We start from the raw sequence: 24,548 nt of genomic DNA on the forward strand, positions 1-24,548 counted from the left end.
ATCTTCGGAGACAGGGGTCGTTTGCTTTACACAGTTCTTGGCTCCAGAACTGATTGCAGACGACACGATACGTTGCCCACAAGGATGAACGATCCAACACACGTCTAATAAATAGCACATTTTAATTGTCATACAAACACACGTTCAGAAAAATACCGTGTTCTTTCCATCACATTATGCAGGTGAACATAGACAAACCGAATGAAAGCGTCAGCGTTACTTGTAGACACACAGCTGCACATAATATCCATCATAACTGCACCACGTATTTGTCGACGAAAGGTTCGTCGCGGTAAGACGCGACAATATGTGATATGAGTGGATAAGCGTCAGGGATTGGAGTTCAATAAAATAGAAGAAGAAAAAAAGAAACAGGTTTAGAAATGGCACCACACAATAACGGCGGTGTTCTGTGATTGCAAATCTCTGTAGGTACTACAGCTTGAAGTCTAATACATTCCAAAAAGTGTAGGTGAGCTCTTCGAAATAAATAAATAAATAAAAGCCAACAATATTTTAGCAGCACATTCGTTGTGTACATACGAATCCCTATAAAGGGATGGTCGCATCCGGCCGAAAATATACTGGGCTAATTTTTCGTCCCAAAGGTGCTTAGACATCAAATCGATTTCTTAAAACGAATTTTAAAGAGCAGTGCTGCTTCTGCGGCTCCGGCGGTGTGACGTCACTTCCTAAGCGGAAGCGTGAGAGGGTGACGCTCAGAGGGGAGAGGCGCCGTCCAGTCCAGACGCCCCCGACTCTATAGCCGCGTTTACATGAACTCGACAGAAACGGGTCGAGTTGGATTGTCGGGTTCGACTCGCTCATGTAAGCGCTGTCGGGTCGTGTCGATCCCGCGTCGCGTCGCGTCAACCAGACAGCACGGGGTACGTTGACTCGACTCGCTGGGCACCGCTGCGATCGCCTCCGGTTAGAGAGAGTTCACGCAAACAGCGTCGGGTCGGGTTCGGCTCAACCCGCTCTAGTAGAGTTCATGTAAACCAGGTTCGAGTCCATGTAAAACGCCCGCGGCATTCTTCTTCTCAAGGTCGCACCCTCATTGGCTCTTTGGGAGTGACGTTTTCTCGTTTTCCCAGAGAGGGAATTCCAGAATACCCTCAACATCCGGCGTCTGCTCTTGTCATGTATTCTATCGAATAACCGTGAATCTACGCCGCTATTTCGCGTACGATTTTCAATATCGTGGTCAGTGGTCGACGAGGAATAACATGACACCATAGTTTCAAAATCGACTGGAACGAATGCGATCATCCCTTTATACCGAATTGCTGCTGATAACAATGTAGTTTTTCTTACACTTAAGACTCCTTTTATTAAGAATAGGGAATTCCACCGGCACTCAACAGGTCAACCTAGCGTTATATCTTTGCGCGGTATTCGTTACTTCTGCAACAGGACGTAGGTAGTCTCTATCGGTGTGGCAAAAAAGCTTCGTAGTTTGTTACAAAGGGAATTACTTTCCAGACAAAAAAAAACAAAAAAAACAACAACTGAGATGACGTCTACTCCGCAATTCGAGATGCGATGTCTGCAAGGCAACTGCAAAGTTTCCCTATTCGCAACAAGGCAAATACCTTTGGCTTGACAGCCTTCAAACATAATGCATGTGTATAACAAATTATTGTACCAATGTTTGTTATAAGGGGGATCATGTGCTATAACCAGCTGTAACACACATTAAAAAAGACCGTGTCCAATACTTGCAAAACATATTTAACCGGGGCCAGACATTCAAGATTGCACTTTACTATCACAAACAAAACCACCAAACTGAAATTACATTTATTTAATAACCTTCCCAACTAATTCACAGGTCTTCATACTGCACTAAAGTCCATTAAAAACGTTTTCAATGCACGTTTGAGAGATCGAGAGAAATCAGTACGCAGACTAGATGAAAAAAAAAAACTGATGCAATCCCAATGAGATTTCATAACACGGATATATCTATATAAGCTCTGGTTTGCAAGCAGGAATGCTCTTCGTGTTACATGCCACAACATGTTACACATGTGGCAGCATGTGTATAACACGTGTGTAAGGAGTACACACTAATTCCATTACATGACTAGGGGTCGAAGAGAAGTTGCGGACGGACACGTGTTCACTGGATAGTGTGAAGTTTTTTAGAACGGTGAGATAATCTATAAATGCACATTAGAACATTCGATACGGTTCAGTACACGTACGAAATATACAAACATGCAGTATATAACGCGTTTACATAAAAAGCCTTACAACATTACAAAAATGCCCTCCACATTCTTGTCCTTGCACAAAAACCACTCATTCTGCAAAAATTGAAAGACTGGCTAGAATTCACGGAAGACTCCCCTAATACTACTCCGATGCGACAAAAAAAAAAAAAAAAATCTCAGTTGTGCTGCACTTGTTACAAAAACGCTATACATGACTAAATGTTTAAATATAAGAGAAGATAATGGATGGTCTATACATAAGATAAGCTGTGTGCAGAGTGTTTAAATAGATCCGATTTTTCAAACCTGTTCATTTTCCATCTTGTAATGGCATATAGAAAAAACGTATTGATGCTGGTAGATGCTCGGCAAATTGCCCCAAAACATCACAACGAGCGGTCACCTTTTTCCAGACGCTTTTTTTCCACCATAAATATATTTTATAGAGATGTATTTTGTTCAGGTGACACAATGGTCTGCGCAACAATTCTGACTTTAGCCCTTTACACTCTCAGTACAAATGTAAAAACGAGAATATCCTAACAAGTCGCTGATCCCGCAGCTCTGTGCACATTCACTCACCCTACTGTGGAAACTTCTAGATCCGCCGTCTGCACCTGCAGGTTCCACGCCTTCGTCGAGTCAGACTCGACGCAACAAACCTTGCAGACGCAACCAAGGTTTGCCGCCACATTTTGATTGCGAGCTGCCGCTTAATATTACGAGGGAAAAAAACGAGCATATATTAAAAAAAATCTCCAATACGGTAATTTGTTTTTATATGCTAACATTGAAAAGAGACGCACATATCTCGTTGGCTAGATGCAACGAAAAACACAATGAGACCTTCCTAGAAAAGAAGCGCACTTCAGTTCCGTCTTGTGAAGAAAACATACCTATAAGACGACACAAAAATAAAAACACATTTTTCCCGCTTGTCTCTGGGTTGTGCCACGTCGCACGTTGATTCGCACTGGGACTGTGCCCCCAACCCGTTGAACCGACGTTGAACCGACGATGAACCGACGATGAACCGACGATGAAGGCCGGCGCCGCAGCTATCAAACATCGCTGTGCATGATTGGAAGGACAAAGTCGTCCATGTTTGGCATCACCAGAATTCTCTAGAATGGGAGAGGGTGGAGTTACCGTTAGAGATAAGATATTCCTGTTGATAAGTTGTGGGTTGGGTTACAGGCTACACCTGGCAACACTGTGCCAGAGGCGGATCCAGGATTTTTCTGGGGGGGGGGGTCCTGCCTTGGACAGCATGCTATTACACCCCAATGTAAAATGAAACTCTCTGTAACTATTGAAACTGAGGCGGGGGGGGGGGGGGGGGCAGTCAGGACATCCGGACTGACATCCACTGACGCTATGGACGATAACGTCACTCTAACTACAAAGAAACGCTGGGCAAACACGCTATGACAAACCTTACAGCACAACACGACAAGGTTGGCGAACTTAGCGTGCCTTCGGTTGTCAGGTGAGACTAGCAGCGTCCTCCAGCGGCGTCTCGACATATTTCGCCGGTATACGAGCGGCAGTGGGCCGGCATTTTGCCTCCCGACCGTCGGCGATACAACGGCAGCGATAACGTCAATATCGGCTCTACCGAGAGCCTATATTGAGCGGCATATTAAAATTTTGATTTTTGTTTGAATGTCGTAACAAACGTTTTCGCACAATTTGCGCACCCCCAACTTTTCAGACTTTTTTTTTTTAGAAAAAGTGTGCAAATTATGCGAGTAAATACGGTATTGAGGCCACTTGTAGTACACACCTGGAACTCCAGGAAGAGCATCTTCTCGATGCGCTCAGTAACTCTCGCGATGGTCACCTCCTTCTCTCCAAGCTTTGGTTTTGCCACAAGCTGCATCTTGGGCAAAGTACGAAAGCCGTACCTGCAGAAGAAAAGTGTCCAAGATGGTTACGATGGTCGAAAGCTATTGTAAACAAACAAAAAAAAAAAGTTGATATGGTGTTCTCTAATGTGGCCCAAGTTTTCTCTCGAACCTACATTTGCTCAAGAAATAGGTATGGGCATCTAAAGCTTTGGATGTCTTTCTACGACTCCGGTGATGTTTGTATCCTTTTGAGTGGCTGTACTCGACTTGAAGTCTAGTTTTCTGCTCTAATACAAGTGGCCAAAAACACAGTGGAGCGTTGTTATGTTGTGAAACAGCTAGGGAGTGCCTAATTTTTTAAACTCTGGCTATTTCTATGAGCAATACCACAACTAGAAACGTGCACGGGTGCCATAATGCCTTTAAAAGTCTCGGTAATTCAGAAATTAGACTTACCCTGGCCAAACTACCAGGCAATGAGGCCACTTCAGAATTTAATTACTCAAAATTATGACAGAAATTTTTTTTTTATCTGGACCATTCAAAAAAAAAAAAAAAAAAATCCATTAACAGTTCCAGCAAGTCAGAAATTCCTCATCTTAGCCAAACTGCCAGGCAGTGAGGACGCCCCAGCATTTTACACTCGAGTCACAGAACATGTTTTTTTTTTCCCCATTTCTTAAACTGGACCAGTAGAAGCACAGAAACAAAGTCTGGACACCTTGTACATGCTGCACAGATGGCCGACTCCCCCCCCCCCCACACCCATCTTCCGCGCATTTACAACGCTTCCTCCGTTTAAAAGGCAGATGCGTACCAGACGCGATCAGTGGGCGGAGGCGGCACGTTGAGAGCGAGCGTGCCGATGAGGTAAGCCACCTCGACCGTGAGCACCAGCGGAGTGTTGGACATCTCTTCCATCTTGCGCTTGATGTAACGGTTCTCAGTGGCCTGCTGGAAGTACTTGGACTGCGCTATCTTGTCCACCAGGTCCAGAATCTTCTTGCCAGTGCCGGCACTCGCAGAGCTCCTAAAGGGCAGCGGAATATTCCTTGTCGTACGTTCCCTGTAGGACGCGGAGGAAACGTGCAGGCAGGTGATACTTACGGATCCTTTGATATGGCGCTGGATTCAGCTCGATCCACATTTCCTTCGTCCTCGTCGGATGACACTGCGCTGTCCTCATCTGTGTTTTCATGGTTGATACTGGAACATTTTCGTCAGAATTAGTCGGGGAGTCCCTGAAATCTTAGGGGGGGTTAGGGGAATTGGGATACTCCTGGATTCACTCCTCCGCACTTGGAGTGAAGTTGCATGAGGGTGCAATTCCAAAAATACGGGAGGTGCAACTCCACACCTAAAAAGCCAGAGCAATGGACACGTGTAAAAGAAAAAGAGAAAAGAAACAACACCAGGGTGTCTACCAAACTGCAGCCTTCAAATTCCCTGACTTTTCCAGGTTTTCACTGACTATTTCAAGCGAATTCCCTGACAAAAACAAAAGGGAACTTGGTGCCTGCTCATACGTTTTGATACCAGATCCAACATAAAACAGACCATTTATTAAGTATTAGTGAGGCTACCCTACTTTTCTGCATCAGAGCTTGTCATACTGGTGAACTGCTACTCGCAGTAACGTTGCTGCGGCATCGCCTCTCAACCACCGGTCGGCACTCGCAATTCGCCGCGCATCATCACGGCACTTGTCTGCGATTCCCTGACTTCAGCTGCTTTTTAGCAAAATTCCCTGACAATTCCCTGACTTTTCCAGTCACATCAAAATTCCCTGACTATTCCCTGTTTTCCAGGTTGGTAGACACCCTGAACACACCACAAGACGATCTTCAGCGAAACATTTAAAGGAGGCTGGGACACTTCGATACATGCGGTTTATTACATCACATGCGCAATTGTACTGCACTCCAGAGAGTACGGAGCATACTTAGGGTTCTTCGTTTTCGAGTTAAACCCGATTTTTCACGATAGTTCCCCCCCCGAACAAACTTTCAAGAATTCGAGTAAAACCCCCCGATACCTACCAGAAATCCTCGCGGTCCTCCAACTCGTCGTTCTCGGTAAACCGTCGGAAAAGTGAATCATAATGTCAGCAAAGAGAGCTATTTGTGACAACCTATTTATCCTCCTTTTAAATTATAATCCCCTCCTGCAGGAGTCAAAGACAAGCTGCTGTGGAGCTCGGGCAAATGTTTGAATACCGCGGTCATTCACTATCCCGGTTCCGAGAGGAAATATAAAGATTATTGTTCCTCGTCCCAGTGTCACAGCAGTGGCTTGTTTCGTTATGCCTTTCGTTTAACCCAAAAATTGCCCCGTGCCATATCAAACATTTTCTTTTAAATAATCAATCAATCAATAGATGATAGCACCCGATTTCTCCCCGAATTCTTTTTGCGTAAATGGCACCCGATTTTTCCCTCCTGAATTTGAAAAATTATAAAACCCGAAAACGAACAACCCTAAGCATACTTAGGGCCCTGTGTTTTAGGGTAAGCCCGTTTTTACCTCCCAATTTGCATCATCATCCCTTCGAGTGAAACCCGAAAAAAAAAAAAGAAAAAAAAACCAAAAATGAACTTGCAAAGTACCAATTCAGCCACCAATATGGGCACTGGAGAATGCTAAGCATTGGACAGGACATTGGATGGAGGACATTGGAGGACAGCATTGGATGTGGACACTCAGCACAGCTGAGTGTCCATATCTAATGTCTGCCGAGCTGAGTGTCCGCGAGAGTTCCGCATTTCATCTTCATCTAAAATGTGAGAAGCGCTTTCTTTTTATTTTCCATCCGAAAATCTGCTTTCCCACCCGATATCGCCCGACCAAACTGTTTTACGGCTCCGGAAATAAAACCGCATTTTTACCCCCCCCCCCCCCGATTTTCAAAAAAACATAAAACCCGAAAACGCAGGGCCCTAAGAACACCCAGGAAAATATAAGTGGTTAGCGACATACAGCTTGCCAGACAGCACACACACACACACACAAAAAAAAACAACAACAACAACAAAAAAAAAAACAAACAAACAAAAAAACAAAACAAAAAAACAAAAAAAAAACAACGAAAAAAAAAAAAAAAAAAAAAACAGCACGACGTTTGCCCTCATTATGCATTCCGACATTTGGCGTGCCAACAAGAACCGGATAAGACAGCAAATAGAACACACATGCACTGTGCATGCTGACGAATTTTACGACTCTTGAGATGTGCATCCGACATGCTGTCCCTACCTGGAAAGCGTCAGCCGTCTGCGGGAAAGAGGTTCACTCCCAGCGCTTTCACACAGAGGAATCTCGAGGTAGCTAAAACTGAAAATGAGACCCTCAACGTCTATGGAACTCTGGCGCAGCACGCTCTTGTCACAGCATGTTCGGCAGGGCAGTTGTTCGCACACAGCAAATTACAGGCGCCTTCCGTGGCTGTTACTGCAGTGGCTAGCAAACCAGTAAAGCCTGATGTGGAACAAGTTAAATCCTCTCCTAGTCGCTTCGGAAAAATTACACCTTTATTGTGAAACGAAAGTCAACTTTGCCCACGGACTAGTCCCGGAACAGATCTTTCCTACTGCTGCAAAGGTACAGTCTGGGACCGTTCACCGGTCACGAGATTAAGGGCGTGATTAACGCGAGGTTAACGGAATGTTAATCGTCGTCGAAGATAATGTGACTGCAGTTCCTTATTTCTGGTTTGGGGTATTTTTGGGGTATTTTTGGGGTATTTTTGGGTAAGTATTTTTATATTTAATATTTATTTGCATTTGTTTTAATTTATATATTTTTATATTATATTATTATTATTATAACTTATAAATATTATATTATACATTTTTATTTATCTTATTTTTAAAGGATCATCTTAATTTTTACATCAAATTCAATTTGGTACTTTTGCAATAGATTGTGAGTAATAAATTTTCGACAACAGACGGAGGATCAACCAACACTTGACTGCCTTTACCTAGAAATACAGCTATCTTTTGCATTAAGGGCAACTGCATCCGCAGGTAACATCGGTCAACGTTTCAACGCGCACCTCTACGGGAAGAAATATAATGCGTAATAAAGAAAAAAGTGCAGCCTCACCTCTGCATTTCTTCAGCTTGAGAGCGCTTGAGTCTCATGAGGTTTAGCTTGGTGGTGAGTGTCATGGAAAAGGCACCACTGTAGGTCAAGTCCAGATCCACCCACACCCCCCGCTCATCCGACACGGCTTCCGAGGTCCGCCGGATGTAGGGTAGCTCAGTGCCCAGGTTGATGTCGGTGACCATAAGTTCTTCCATAAAGAAGGGTACCTGTCGGTGGAGGAGAAAATTCAGAGGGGGATGTCTCGCGCGTTGCGTGGTACAGCTCGCATCAGAGTTAACATGAACGCCATTTCCGGCCCGTGGACCCAGCTGGTACAAATAATGGGGGAGGGTGTTTGGGTCGTCTCATTCCAATTAGAGGGGGTGACCAATCATGGAGATTTTTTTCTGCTGGGCGCAGCCAACGCCACCTAGACGGAGAAAGCCTGCTTACTCGTCGCCATGACGTAACAATTAAGAGTCAGCCAAAGAGGATAGTGTTTTCAACGGCCGTAGCCATAAAGACGAAGCACTGTCGTCTGCAAGTTGTGATTGAACGTCCCCTAAATATTTAGATCTGCAGGTTCCAGGTGAGCTGCAATCATTTACATTGAAATTCAATTGGAATTTGCATTTGAATTCCAAAACGGTGAATCGCAGTTGCGGACGAATTCTGACTCTTAAGGGAGAGGAGGCAATAAGCAGGCCTTCTGTATCTAGGTGGCTCTAGCGCTGCCTGTCTTTCCTCTTTGCAGGCTGGAGCGGCGTTCAAGTTCACTCTTGACGCGAGCTGTACCTAGCGAGTGCAAATGCTCGAGTCATGGCGTCATAATGTGACTCAGTGAATCATCTCGCCTTGATCTTGGCGAGCTTCTTCTGAATGCGTTCACGCACAACGTCGGCCCATTCACGATGGGTGAGGAAGTCGTGAAACATTCGACCGAGGAGGACGTTTATCCACTGGGTATCAGACTGGTAGCTCGGAGGAGATGACACCTACGTGAATGAGTAGAAAAATACTCACAACCACTACAGTAGATTGCCACATATACCAAATACGTTGCGGGTAAGTGTATTAACCATTTTATGAGACACAGCGTTGCTCATGTCGGATATCAATCAGGTATATACGAACAACGCCATAAAGACAGACGCTTAGGAAAAAAAGAAAAGACGCTCACCAGCTGAGGAGACGGTCGGATAGATGAAGAGGACTGAGTGCCATGTGCCGCATGACCTGCCGTAAAGCGGGCTGAAGAACCTTTTGGAGACTTCGGGGGCTCTTCGCCATGTCTCATCATCAACGCGCTCATGTACACCTCGAATGAGATGCTCGTTGGTATGGCATCTCCAAACTGCGCTTTCTTTGCCTTAGATACTGCAAAAATTGAAGGGGTTGAGAAACCAAACCGCTAAATGTACGGCTCCGTTTCATACGTCCGCGGATTCGATACGGAAAGTTCCGCGATGCTAATTTTAAGGTGTTTTCTTTCGCAACTTTCGCATTTTTAAAACTGACTTTTTCGAGCCACCGTTGACGGTGGCACCGCACTGCGCAGAGAGATGTCGGCAGACGCTCGGGGTGTGACGTTTTATCCGTGCACGCTTGCCCGAAGTACAGGAAGGTCACCACACCCAAGGCCATTCGCCGATGGCCAGTTCCCTCTTTACAACCGCCTAGATTGTAATGGAAGCAGAAAAGTACGTACTTCCTTCATCCGCATTAAAACATCACTCCAAAAATGGTTGAGGAAGAGTTGAGGGCGACGGGGGAGCTGGCCAAGCGGGCGACATTCGGAGTGCAGTAGATTCGCGGTATTTCGCGGAAGACCTGGGGCCTTAGCAATAGCTCCGCAACACGGGTTCACAGAAACGTAACATTTTTTTATGTGCACGTTTAGTAAATATAAATCAATATTTACAACGTTATTTAGAGATGGTTTTGCAGCGCCTTTAAGCGAACCGCAGACAGATTTTATCGCTGCTAGACTAGTCTACTTGGCCACTAAACTTGTTTCAAAGTGAAGACACGTGAGTAAGGACAAGAGCGTACAAGAGGTAGAAGTGATGGCGTGTCGAAATCTGTGGAACCACTCTTCCTTGCTTCGGCAGGTCCGTGCAAACAGGTAGAGCACGGTGTGGTTGGACTGAGCTTTCTGTTGTTGCTCTTCGGTCCCGTTTGAACTGGGTGAAGTGAAAGTGGCAAGTTCCTTGCCCTGCTCTTCCAGGTGCTCTTCCGATGGGATCACCAGGCAGATGGGATATTTCCTGTTCCATATTCTGAAAGAAACAGCAGGCTTTCACGACCAATGTATCTCGCAATACATTCAATAGTTCAATGGGCAATTCCAGCACTTAGTCATTAAGATGGGAAAACCCTGGCACGTAGAGGCATTACAATATGGGCATCCTCGCTCTTACAGGCATGTACGGGGCCCTGTGTTTTTGGGTTTTATGTCATTCGAAAATTGGGGGACAAAAATTGGGTTTTATTTCAGGCGCTGTAAAACAGGGTAAAATCGGGCTATATTGGGTGGAAAAGTGGATTTTAAAGTGGAAAAAAAAAAAAAAAAAAAAGAAAGCACTCCTTGCATTTTAGATGAACACAAGGTACAGAACAGCTGTGCTGAATGTCCAATGCTCAGTGTTCTTCAGTGCCATGTTCATTTTTTGGGGGTTGTCTGGTTTTGCCAGATGTAAATCGGGGGTAAGAACAGGTTTCACCCTGAAACACAGGGCCCTAGGCACGCGTAATCCCCAGTGCTCGTGGGTATTACAATGTGTTATCCCCAGAGCTCACAGACATTCCGATGTACAATTCCCATTGCTCACAGGCACTCCAATATGTGCCATCCCCTACACTTATAGGCATCCTGATGTGCAAGCCTTGCCACTTAAGAGGTATTACCGTAATTTCACGCGTATAAGCCGCACCGCAGATAAGCCGCAGGACGCGTTTTTTGGGACGTTTTGAAAATTTCCTGGCAGATAAGCCGCACCCGCAGATAAGCCGCGGGCAATACGAGACGACTGATTTGTGCGACAAAGGAGACCATAGAGAAGGCCATAAACTCTGTGGTCCATACTCCGGCACAGTGTACAACAGAGGAGGTCAGTTCTGGAGTTCTACCAAGATCGGATTGTGCCCTTGTGGGGGTTTTTTCGTGGACTGACGGGTCAGTGATCTTCCAGAAGACGTGAATCACTGTCACCACTTTCCTTAAAGCTGCTTGGGGGAATGCACCAGGAAGATCAATCTACTCGAATGTGGACCCGTCCCTGTTACGCACTGTAGGGCAGTGTTGTTCCAGAGGCACTGTCGGCCCTTTCGTTAAAATCGGCGTATGGGGAAAATACCAGGAAAAAAATAGTCATCAGATAAGCCGCACCGGTGGATAAGGCGCAGGGCGCCCGTGAGAAAAAAAAATTGCGCATAAGCCGCGGCTAATACGTGTGAAAATACGGTACACTGCACAGACCCTAGCCCTTATGGGCATTCCAATGTGTGACTCGAAGCATTTACAGGCATACCAACGGGCACAGTGTTTACAAACATTTCAATCTGCAATTCTCAAGATTCACAATAATTCCAACGGGTTATCTCCAATGCACAAATATTGGCACAATGGGAACCACTGATCAGTGCAACGAACAGGACTCACTCATACTAACATGGGCACCTGCAATGAGCATTAAAGGGACACTAGAGCTGTTGACCAATTTTTTTTATTAGACTGTACGTTACGTGTAGATACCAACAGCAAAATTTCATCCAGCAGAGCCTTGCGACTTTCGAGATAAACAAGAAAAAAAAAAAGAAGAAGAAAAATGTAAAAATGCGTAAAAATTTGCAAAACAACAACAGCAGCAAAATCAGACATATGGGGTTTTAGCTTCAGGGTAGCAAACTGGACCTAAACCGAGACTAAGAAGAGTTGTTTTTGCTGAGCTGGGGAATACATTAGGGCAACGTGCGCATGAGGTTTTTCATGCATATGTGCAAGTGACGTGGACCCCACCCTCTGGTCTGCGGCTACAGTACAGAAAATTTCTCAACTCCTCCACTGTTGTTGTTGTTGTTTTGGAATCGGTCACACTGTACAAGGTCACCTTTAAAGTGTATGTACCATGCTGAAACAAACAATTCTCAGTAGTCAAAACAATGCCCTTGACACTTTCTCTCATTCCTTCACTATGTGCAGGTACAAAAGCTACAATGTCCCACGTTTGAGCCAACCGTCACCAATGATTTCAAACACAGTGAGTCTGGTACAAGTGGCTGCCAGTACAGCTGTAGACGGCTCGTTTCAACCGCTACGGTTGTTAAGACCAACTTACCATCGAAGGGACTCCTGAAGATTACGCAACGTTTTGACAGACGATAAGAGCTTACTTTGAACAGCATAGGTTGGGATCACATTTGGCACGGATTACCTTTGCTTGGAAAGCTTCTCGGGAAGAAGCATGAGTTTAGCGCTGGAGATGTTGTAATGGCGATGATCTATAAAAATGGGATCTGGGCGCTTCTCGTTCCACATGGCCCTCCGCGGTACCCCGTTCTTGGGCCAGCGTAGCCGCAGGATAGAACCGCACAGCACAAGGTTCACAGATTGGGTGTTGTTCATGTGGTGGGTCTCCACATTGTATTCCAAGGAGAAGGGGAGCTGGCACATCCAACCCTACAGCGAACACACTCCGTTAGGCCACAGGTCTTCCAAAGGAATGTCCTAGCTCGTCTCCGGTTGTGCGAACAAAATGGTACTTAGTGAACCATTTTATTTCTTTTTATTCATTTTTATTTCCAATACTGCTAGTCCCAAGTGGGACCGTTACGGGGGGTTCAACACTACCATAGTCACTAATCATATAACCAACTAACCAACTAATAACTAACTAATCATAGCACTAATAACAAAGTTGACAAATCAAAGAATCTCATGTAGGGACCACAATAGATGATAGTTTTAATAATATATTAAATCAGTATTGCTCAGGGTTGCCCAGCAATTCATTGTACACAGACATGTGGCACCGTATCTCCTTTCCCCTTCCCTTTCTTTGTACAGCAGATTGTTTAGTCGTGTATATGTCTATGCTATAAATATATACTTATGTGTCACCACTTCACTTTGTACCTGAGGAAGCGTGGACCTCCACGCGAAAGCTTGTACAAATTAAACTTAAACAAAAATCTTCAGAGTCGGTTTCTGTATTTTTTTTTATGTCATCTACAGAGTTTATAAGAACTTTATAGGAAAGAGTTTACAATACATGTCCTGGTGAAGTTACATCTTTGTAGTTACATCTTTTTTGTTCATGGGCTGTAGGCCTTATTTAAGAGGTTTTTGAAGGCAACCTCCCAGACATCAAATCCCCCACTGCCACCGCTAAACTAATTTCGTATTCAATTTTGTAGAGCAAGCTTCACCTCATGCAAGGAAGCATCAGGTGAAGCCCACTTTCGGCAGGTGTCGTTCGTATTCGGCGAACAGTCGAATATCCGGAAACCCGAATATTGGGTATTCGATTAGCGAATTCAATACTTCGAGTGATCGATATTGGGTTCAACTCTATTACACGCACACCCCTAAAAATAAAGGACTCCGTGAAATGCTGTGCCAAACGAAGGATTCCGCGAGTAGCAATTCCGAATTCCGCGGAATCGCGGAAAACCGAGGGCCCCAGCGCTCGCCCTCATAGCGTTCTCTCTTCCACTGTTGCCAATTACCCGCACATTCACACAGACAAACACACTCGTGGCGGGCGCCATTTTTCTCAAGTAACGTAGGGGTTGATGAGGCAATTAAACGTAGGACAAATACGAGTCTCACAATAATGCCCATTCGCATACTTCAACTGAACAGAGTTGAAGAAAAAAGGCACCAGCAGTGCTTCTCAGCATTGTGTTCGTCCTACGTTTAAGTGCCTCATCGACGACAACCACCATGTCTTCAGTAGCTAATCTGTACGGCCGGCACCAGACCTAACCGTAAAGCGCCACCACGTGGCCATTTAAGACACCAGCGCCACGGATCTTCAGCCTCTGAATTTCAGACCGTGTCCTCCGAGACATGGGTGCAATTGGGTTGAGGCGTGCATGGGTTTACGACGGTTGCATGGTTATCGCACCCACACTCGGTGGCGCTGGGGTCTGCACAGGCCACACGCTCGCGCGTTACGGTTCGCAGAGAAGCCAATATCGGGCAACAGTTTTTTAATCCTTTTTTGGTCATTTGACGACAAAAAAAAAACGGCAAAAAAAACGGCAAAAAAAAAACGGCAAAAAAAAACGGCAAAAACAAAAAATCGGTCAGTGACTGGACCTGTTTTTAACTGTTTAAGACCGAGAGACACCAGATTAAAAAAGGGAGTGCGCTCCTTACCTCATAAGTAGCAGTATCACTACGAACGGTGTCACCGACGCAAGACATCCCCTTCGGCACACGCAGCGGGGGCATGTGCTTGTAATCCGGCACCACAAAGGGCACCTTGGGTTCCGTCGGCACGAGCAGGTACCACGCAAACGAAAACCCCAGGGCTGACAGTACGATGCCCATCACAAAGCCGCTGATAAACGAAGGCAGCGGCATCGCCACCGCCAACACCACAAAGGCCATGGCGACGCGCGCAATGTTCGACTGCACGTATTCCTTGGCCTGCACAAACGGGGAAGGGGGCGGCACGGCTGGCGCCTTGGACGACTCGCCCGTAGATTCCTTGGACTTGGCCGGCAACGATCGGGGTCGCTCCGGCTGCTCCACAAACTCCCAGCTGTTGAGTTCGGGATCCTGAGCGCCACCGGTGAGTCCGCCGGCTTCGTCGGCGAGTGACGCTTGTGGTGTACGAAGGGGTGACTCCGACCTTGGAGGTGTGTGGCGTCTGCGGGGCGGAAAGCGGGAAGACGCGGGAAGACTTTAGTGTCGTGTAGTGTTTGAGTACGGATCACGACAAAAATTTACGGAATGCTAGAGCGACACCCTCGCATAAAACCGGATCAGGTACCGTGCTACAAGTTTAAGGAAAACGCTCCTCCTTCTCCAGAATGGAACACGCTCCGGCACATTCCTTCTCCAGAGTGACACACTACCTGCGAATGGCACCGCACGGACATGCAAAACAGGTTGACGGGGTTAGGTTGGCACACGACTAATATCTGTATGGTCCCATTCGCTGCTGGCTTGTCACTCTGAGGAAGGATTGTGCCGGAGCATGTTCTGTGAACTTTTGTCTAGCACTGTACACTTAAGACTGGTGAATTTTGTGCACCTCTCAGTACGTACGTCCGCTCCCGTTTCCGGCTAGGGTGTCGCTCCGGTCAAGAAGTACGTAGCTATCGTCTTCCGTAAACTTCGGGACCTGAAACACTTGGTTCCCACTTGGCAATTCACGGTACACTCGCTCCCGGTCATTCCCTACGGATACGCGATAATTTGCGGATTCCGTGCGCTTTTTAGCACCGCCGTACAAGATCTGCACAGAATCTAAGAGTGCATTGAAGCGTGCAAAGTTCAACATACACTCAAACCTCGATACAACAAAATGTCGCGGAACAAAAATCTGCGGTACGGCAAAATAATTTCTATTCCCCATCCTAAGCGGCTGCCGTAGTTCGTCAAACTCGATAAAAATAAAAAAAATCGGTGCAACGAAATAGCGTTTTCCCCCATGAGTTTCGTTATATATAGGGCCTGACTTTTTAGGGTTAAACCCGTATCCGCCCGATATTTACCCCCCGAACGAAATCTGTAAAATTCGGGTTTAACCCGAATCTACCCAAAAACATCCGGGTCGCGTGGCACACTCATAAGCGTGCATTAAGATAATGTTTGATAACATTGCTAAACATTAGTTCCATGTTAAGACAAATTTTTATTAAACAAAAACAAATCACCCGAATACACCCGAATTCCTGACGACAGAATGTGCCATAACGGGATTTAACCCGAATACACCCGAATTTTCGAATGAAAAATATCACCCGATATTTACCCCCCGAATTTGGCCAAAAATAAAACCCGAAAAAGTCAGGCCCTAGTTATATATTGAGGAAGGTCTTCCACCTGGAGTAAGTGACGATTGTGGCTTCGGATGGCATTGGAATGGTTCCTTCGACCACCTCCTGGCAGTCGTCCACGGGTGTGATTGACCTCGAAGGCTTCTCGTCGTCGGAGGCCTGACGTCCGTCTTCCTCCTTCTGCCTGCTGCTGCTTTCGTCATCCCTCCTGATCTTGGTGTTCTGAATCTTCCCCTCGATGCGCTTGGTGAGACGTTCGCGCAGCCCCGTGAACCACGAGTCGGTCGTCACCTCGTTGGCGACCGGAATTCCCGCTTGTGGCGGGGCAGACTCTATGCTGGCAGATTTCTTCCCAAATTTGGACAGGTAGTCCTTGACGGGAGATGCTTCCTGCAACGAAGTTCGTCACAGTCAGAGGGGGCTCGTAATAGAGCCCTGCACCATCCGCGGATGGAAGCGGATATCCGCAATATATTTGCGGATTCGGATGAAAATTTAGCACTTCCTGCGGTGTGCGGATCGGATTCGGATGGCTCGAGGTCGGATGCGGATCGGGTGCGGATACGAAGGCAGCGGATCGGTAGCGGATCGGATGCGGATATACCGCGTGCCGTCATTTTTCCACCCGCAATTTATTTGTATTGCGCGCCGACAGCCGACAGCGAGCGCATGCTCTGGTTCATCTTTGACCATGCACGGCGCCAAGACGGGAGAGGTGGCATTCAGGCGTCTCGAACCGCGCGAGCGCCGACGAGGTAGCGTTCCATGTGTTCCAGAAGTCTCTCCATATCGCATTTGTTGAAAGGTTTACCTTTGCTTGTCGTCATGACTGAGTCCTTCCGTGACAGCATGGAGGCATCCGAAATTATACCAACATGCTTCCGGCGGTCTTTACGCGTCTTTCGAAACGTGCGGATTTTTGCGGATCGGATGCGGATCGTGCGTTTTGCTCAGCGGATCGGATGCGGATGTAAACTGTTGTGTATGGTGCGGATGCGGGTCGGATGCGGATAACGTGTGCACGGATGCGGGTCGGATGCGGATGCCAAAAACCTCATCCGCGCAGGGCTCTAGCTCGTAACTCTGAGCATGTTACCGCCGCGAAGCGACTGTCGCTATGAGTGGTGAACAGGCACGGACAAGTGGAAAGAGGACAGCAGGTGGAAGTGGGGGGGATGGGACAAGGGTTTGTGCGAGTCTTGGGCAGACTTCGGGGGGAATCGTGCCGACATTCGTCTAAAATGTCAGCCAGAAAACCTCACAGCATGCCTGGTGGTAGGATTCAAACCCACCACCTCTCAGTCTTCAGCATGACCATGGCTACGACCAATGAGCGGCCATGCCGCTGGTGTACACTTTAATGTTCACGCTCATGTTCATGTACACCCACTAGCTTACCTGCATGGATGCAGCTTTATCATGTTCTCATTTTCACACGTTTCCATGCTCATACCAACGTACCGTTCAATAAAACAACCTCCCCTTAATGTAATCTGCCTTGGCTACGTGTTGATACGAAGGCAGAAAAATAGGCGATGTCAAGTTGCCGGTGATGAGTAGGATCAAAGAGTGATATTAAACGGTAGGAGCAACTCAATTATAGGGCCTGACTTTTTCGGGTTTTATTTTTGGCCAAATTCGGGGGGTAAATATCGGGTGATACTTTTCATTCGAAAATTCGGGTGTAATCTGGTTAAATCCCGTTATGGCATGTTCTGTCGTCAGGAATTCGTGTGTATTCGGGCGATTTTTTTTTGTTCAACAAAAATTTGTCTTAACATGGAACTAATGTTTAGCAATGTTATCAAACTTCATTTTAATGCACGCTTATGAGCGTGCCACGCGACCCGGATGTTTTCGGGTAGAGGTTAAACCCGAATTTTACAGATTTCGTTCGGGGGGGGGGGGGGTAAATATTGGGCGGATACGGGTTTAAAACGAAAAAGTCAGGCCCTACTTATTTAGACATGGTAACAAGACTTTCGTGCACATGCAGAAGTGCAGTCACGTGCACGAAAGTCTTGTTACCATGTGTAATATCACTCTTGTATGTGTAATATCACTCTTGTATGTGTAATATCACTGTGTTTAATATCACTCTTCGGCTACATGTAGCTCGATTGGTAGGACAGCAAAAGCTCAAACCATTAAGGATGGTGCACACAGCACTCAACAGAAATATTGTGTGTCATTTTCAGCTGAACTTTGCATGAAGAACGAAGAGGACGCCACGCAAAAACACATTTATCGCGTGTCCTTTTTTTGCAACAATTCTTCGCATCATGGAGCAATAAAAATTTACAGATTATCAGAGATTATCAAAACACATCACGTACCACTTTACTATTTTCGGCTTCAGCCGGCACGACATCGGACGACTTGCGTTTGCTCTCGGCAGATGCCTGCTCTCGACTGATGTCTGCTGTATGTTTCTCGAGGTGTGAGCGTGTGGTCGAGGCAGAAGTCGTGTCCAGCTTGTCTTCTGCTGCCTTTGATGGCCTCTCCAACGACGCTTCTCTAGATGGAACGCTGCGGCAAATATTTCATTCGTTGCAAATTTTTGTTTTTATTCGTCTCGACAAAAAGCGAGCAAAGTAATGCTTCAAAGGGTGCAGGAGAATGACACCAGGGTCTAAGAAGTGTATCAGCAGTAAACATGCAAAATGTTTACAGTGAGCAATAAAACTAATTAAATTGCCTGCACGATTAAATTAACGCAAATGCACAAAAGTAAAGATCTATTATGACTGGGTTAAGAATGACACTTTAAAAGATGTGTAAGCTAAAACTTAATTTTAAACAAGCAAAAGTCATTATAAAAACTACAAATCCTTCAAACAACCAACATCATTTGAAAAGTAGTGTATGCTAAACAGCTAGGGTTCCGACTTTTCAGTGTTTTCACTCAAAGATCTTTACTTTTGTGCATTCGCATTAATTGAATTATTCGGCAAATTTAATTATTTTATTGCAAAAATCAAGAGGCACCCGCAAGAGCCCTCAATTTATGGAAATTTTTGTGTTTCTCCGAGGCTCTTCGAAGGGCATCTCCGAAAAAGTCAGTTTTCCAGAAGTTGAAAACTCTGCCAAGCATATCCCGACCATTGCCAAATGAAAACACCAAGAAAATCGGAACCCTAATTATCACCCAGCAATACGGATGAGTGAAATGGTAAGGAATTCTTATGAGAATAAGAGAGGTGTCATGATGATTACGTGATCTCACCGTTTCTGGCCGTTCGAGTGGAGCTCTTCAATGTCCTCGTCCCCGGGGTTGTAACGAAACGACATGAGAGGCTGAGCCGGCTGTGGGGCCGGCTTGCCTGTCAGCTTGGACAGGCTCAGCCTGTGGCTCATTTTTTTTTATTCACTCACTACCTTCGAGGCATTACCTGCGAGAAAAGAAAGGCCAGTCGCTGCAGCAGTGCAGTTCAAAGGTGTTCATTTCAGGAATAATGCAAGAACTCTCCTATAATACAGGGTGTTTGCTCTAACGTGTCCGGAAATTATATTGAAAGCAAGCGATAAAGAAAAGCAAGTGGTACTTTTCTGCTACTTGAGTAAGAAACAGGTACTGCTTCACTAGCAGCACCTGTTTCTTAGTCAAGTAGCTGAAAAGTAGCTGAAAAGTAGCTGAAAAGTAGCTGAAAAGTAGCGCTCGTTTCTCTTTTATAGCTTGCTTTAAATAAAATTTCTGGACACGTTAGAGCAAACACCCTGTATAAAGCGACAAAGTGCTTTAGGAACAGACAAACTGAATGCATTCTGCCCATCCATTTTGCTGTTCCATCTTGCAGAACATGCAACCACAGACCTAGAGCTTAATTCTTACATATGAGGACTCAATCAACAAGCAAAATGCAGTCTTGCTGTAATATGCATATATCTATAGGGTGGAACATGATAGGAGGTTGTGTGTCTTCTTCCTCGCTATATAGTTACGGCTGCGACTGTCTTTGCAACTACAAATCAATCTTAACTTTTTCAAACAGCACTCGATACAACAACGAAAGCGTCTTGCAATTACGTAAACTTAGGAAACGAGCCTCTAACTACCAGGTTCGAAAGGAAGAATGGCATGCACCTTTTTGCTGAACACCTTACGGCAGACAATCATTAAAGTATACTCCGTCATCACTATTTAACCAGTATATCGAACGAAACATTTACCCATCGCTGATCACCAAAGAGGAACTCAGTCGTAAGTAATTAAACATGCAGTTAATATTATATCGTACTGTTTTCTATATTTGGTAGAAATTTTGTCCGTACCGTTTATCAGACTCGCCCGTGACTATGTAGTTGGTATATTATTGTACCGCTGTACTTGGTTAAATATTTTTTGTTTAGTGCTCAATCAGTCTCTGCATGCATATTGTATAGTAAGAACGTCAAATTGTCAACCTGTTATTCCTGCAACGGCTGCACAATGTAAATGGTGGAAGGGCCGTTGTCAAGCCTCACTGACCTTTTGCCCTTCCTCCCACCGAGAGGAAGATAAACTGAAATAGGTGTGGCCTGGTGGGCACGTGGACTACAAGTTTTTCTTTAGCTTTTGCCCCTTAACCATCCCAAATTAAAATTAAAATGTACAAACCTATATTTATTCACAAATTTATGAAATACGGCAAAACCTCTCAAGTACGGACACACACGGGACCAGGATTCTTGTCCGCTGAAGAAAGGTGTCCGTACAAGAGAGGTATTGATTGAAATAAGACCATTAAACCCAACTGTCCGCAGTAGGGCATAGTGTCCGTACCGGAGAGGTGTCCGTAATGGGAGGTTTCACTGTACATTCAACTGGAATAATTATACGCCTACATAACTTGATATACTGCATGTAGACAGCTATGCGCATTCTGCTGCCTCCTAAATCACGGCATCCACAAAGACAAGACCTCGGTCACTACACAAGGAAAAGAGCCAACAACCCGTTTATTCTTCCAAGCTGTGCAGGTCAATGTCCAATAGTATGAACCACGTTTCAGAGTACGTATTTTTTTCCCTGTACAAAGGTCAGCCTTCATTCTTGGTAATATGAATAATCTATCTACGCAGCTCTCTTATCTAGTTGGGTAGCTGGTGACAAGGCCAAAACGGTATAGGCGGTAATCTAATCGCATACTGTTTAATTAGCGTTGTTTTCGGGGTTTATGTTTTTTTGAAAATGTGGGATAAAAATCTTGTTTCATTTCAGGAGCCGTAAAGCAGGGTAAAATCACGTGATGTCGGGTGGAAAGGTAGGTTTTTGGGCGGAGAATTAAAAAAAAGCGCCCCTCATTTTTTATTAACTCCATGATATGGAACAGCTGTGGTGAATGTCCAATGCTTAATGTTCTCCAGTACATGTATTAGTGGCTGAATGGGCAGTTTGCCATATTCATTTTTCCGTTTTTTTATTTTTTCTGGTTTTACTCTAAGCAACAATGATGCAAATCAGGTGGTGACGATGATAATAATGATTCGTGTTTTATTGGCGCAGCGGCAAGATGACCATAATGTGCCAAGATGGTGATAAAAGTGATAACCATTTAAGAGGATATGACCCCATAATTGATTAAAAGGATGTAAGGATTCAGTTTAAAACTAACGCATTACTCATCAAAAGGTGAAGGAGAAAACCGTACACGCTATTTTACAAATTTCTTGTCGAGCACTCGGCGATGCATTACCCCTGGCTACAGGTACCACAACAGCTCAACTCATCTAGAAGCAGTTGATAATGTCAACAGTTTCGCGAGAACTGCAGCCACCCGCAACCTCGTGGCAGACAGTACAGATCGTGTCCTGTCGGTGCGTAAGCTTTCGTGCAACATACTACGTCGTAACCCTGGCAGACGACAGATTGCCGTGGCAGATCGTGCCACAGATGCTCTTTGCAGTCCAGGAGGAGAGCTACGTACAACAGGCAGAAAGCACCTGCTCAAAGGGAGTTTGACGAGGCACGTAGCTGTTGCCAACGCCCTTTCACAGCTGTCCGGCAAAACTGTAATTGCTATTCGTGGGAATTTTCTTTCAGGCACCTCTCTTGGAAAGGTAGACATTTTCTTTTATGTTAGTAATGCGTAACTCGCTTGAAAGGGACGCTCTTCCAGAATATGCCGTACGTCTACGTGATGTCTACGTCTGTGTCTGTTCAATATCTCTTATTCGTGCTTGGCTGCTATTGTGCTTCCACAAACATTCTGTAAATGTACGTAAAGGTGCATAAATTGTTATCAGAAAGTCACGGTTTTTCACGATTTCATCTGCGTTGCATTCTTCCTCATTGTGTCGTCGATTATCTACGACTGAACTGTCTCCCTCTCATCACACTGTCAACGCTACTATGCCCCAATTGCAGTGGCACTGTAAAACTTGGAACAACAGAGTAACAATACATGGGAAAGTATTTTTTGACAAAATTCAAATTTAAGATTTTCTACAGTAACAGCGACCTTGTTGCAAAGATGGAAAGAGGAATACCTTTTCAGGAATACTGTAAAGAAAGATTCTAAACAAAAAACAAACAAATAAACAAACAACAAACAAACAAACAAATTTTTTCTTGCATTTTGGTTTCATGGCAATGGTGGTTTAGTATTACAAACTGAAACTGGCAAAAAAAGACACCCTCCTTTAGTGTGCTGCTAAGTTACTTCCGTACCATCCTAGTCCATTGGTAAATGAAGCCATCCCCCAAATCCTGTGTGTGAATTTCGTATGACATTACTGTATTCACGGTAACTGCACTCCAAACTGCAGCTCCAAATAATAGGACCGAAAAGCATGGTACCCTTATTAAGAATGCCGTACTTGTACAGTGTTTAGAACCGCAACATTATGGACGTCTGCCTTGCAATCAAGGCTGTTACTTGATAAGTTGACAGAATTATTTGTGTATGATTTTAATTTCAAGAATTCAACACATGTGATGTAGCGACTGACATTTTAGCCCTTAGCTCCTAGCTGCTTTGTTTCTGTGAAAGTGGAATGTTTAACAATGTGACAGCCCTGATCTAGAACTGTATGCTTTAGATGTATCCATGACACACAAGGTCCTACCGGATTGGTCGGCTTGTTTGTTTGAACGTATCTCTCGGAAACAGAGGTCCAAGTGTTTGTCTCATCCCTATCAGGGCCTGCACGTGGAGCCGTAAGTAAAACTTCCTGAAAGTACATTACGCATCACTTTGCCCTGTGTGTGAGAAGAGGTAGAGTGTGAGGGTAACATGTTAGCAGCCGTAAACATGTGGCATGTCAACACCACCTGCAATAGCAGAATGACATGACTAATTGCCACTCCGACATCATCGCCGCCGTGTCGTTTTAGCACACTGTATCCTGCTCTTATATTCACTTAAAGTAAAACGAAAGATTTCAAGACCACAACCACACAAAACACATTACCGTCATGATTCGACGACGAATTCAATTTTTAACACGTGGGCAACAAATAAGGCAGCTACATCAGCAAATTGAACGTTACAAAACGGACCACAGCTCGCAGGTATCTGGGTAACGATTAGGACACTTCCAGCCCTGCAGGAATAATGGGCTCGAGCGAATGCAGGAAAGGTGCATTCCCGGCAACCATTGAAGCTTACAAAAGCGAAGCTTATGTAATGCAGAGAGAAAGGTCATGCGAAGGCTGGAGAATTCTTGTTTTCGCTTCAGAGAGATGTAACGCAACAGAGCGCAACGGTACACAGACTTATACCTCACGCGCAGAATAACGTTCCAAGGACGTGCTTCGGTGTTATGCTACAACGCGGAAGATACAAATTATGTTAAAACACGAAACCTACGAGCTGAACAAAGCAAAAACCAGTGCAGCGTATTGTTTACCTCTTGCGGATGAGAACGTACAGCCGGCAGCATTAATCGCAGACGGTGTATCTCGTTGGAGAATTTCTTCTGGTTATGATCAACACAAGATCAACAGGTGTTCAACACACGATGCCGTACCCATCGCTGCACCATTTAATGTTCGTTCGGGGAGTCGAATACAAGGAAGTGCCTTCATGCAAAATAGAAAAGATATGACTGGCGTACGCGCAACGCGCATTCGACTCGACGAACGACACAGCTGATGGAGAGAGATCGCGATAGACGAAGAAGTGCGCGCAAAACAGGACACATCGCATTTTCTACTTTCTTATTCTGGTAGATGGGACTGGTTAATGTAAGAATTCTTTCGTCCATAGCAAATGGTGCTTTCGAAACCCAAAAAAGCGTGGTACCTCAGCAATTTTTAGGTCTTTAGTGAAGTTCGGCATCGAATACGTCAACTTGGCGCTACGGTCGTAGTTGGTTACGAACGCTAGACTTCACCGCCATCGTAAAGCATGTCAATCCTGTAACTTTATTTTATAAGTACCGAGTAACTGTGTGACGG

General features: G+C 45.2%; 1 protein-coding gene across 5 annotated transcripts; it reads right to left on the reverse strand.

The window, feature by feature from the left end:
* Window positions 1-103: 103 nt before the first annotated feature.
* Window positions 104-24,411, reverse strand: LOC135392075 (testis-expressed protein 2-like). Of its 5 annotated transcripts, none has more exons than XM_064622731.1 (15): window positions 24,394-24,411; window positions 19,395-19,560; window positions 18,505-18,697; window positions 16,215-16,558; window positions 14,538-15,033; window positions 12,589-12,833; window positions 10,208-10,434; window positions 9,336-9,532; window positions 9,010-9,150; window positions 8,174-8,382; window positions 7,322-7,399; window positions 5,177-5,275; window positions 4,887-5,099; window positions 4,006-4,126; window positions 104-3,343 (listed from the first exon to the last, which is right to left on the reverse strand). In XM_064622731.1, the coding sequence occupies exons 2-15, from the start codon at window positions 19,523-19,525 to the stop codon at window positions 3,281-3,283; spliced, it is 2,757 nt and encodes a 918-aa protein (XP_064478801.1). In that variant the 5' UTR covers window positions 19,526-19,560; window positions 24,394-24,411; the 3' UTR covers window positions 104-3,280. The 5 variants fall into 5 exon arrangements, with proteins under 5 accessions (XP_064478801.1, XP_064478798.1, XP_064478799.1 ...); XM_064622728.1 differs by lacking the exon at window positions 24,394-24,411 and adding an exon at window positions 23,999-24,343; XM_064622729.1 differs by lacking the exon at window positions 24,394-24,411 and adding an exon at window positions 23,561-23,579.
* Window positions 24,412-24,548: the final 137 nt, after the last annotated feature.

This window comes from Ornithodoros turicata, chromosome 4 (genome assembly GCF_037126465.1).
Source record: "Ornithodoros turicata isolate Travis chromosome 4, ASM3712646v1, whole genome shotgun sequence".
NCBI classification, from domain to species: Eukaryota; Metazoa; Arthropoda; class Arachnida; order Ixodida; family Argasidae; genus Ornithodoros; species Ornithodoros turicata.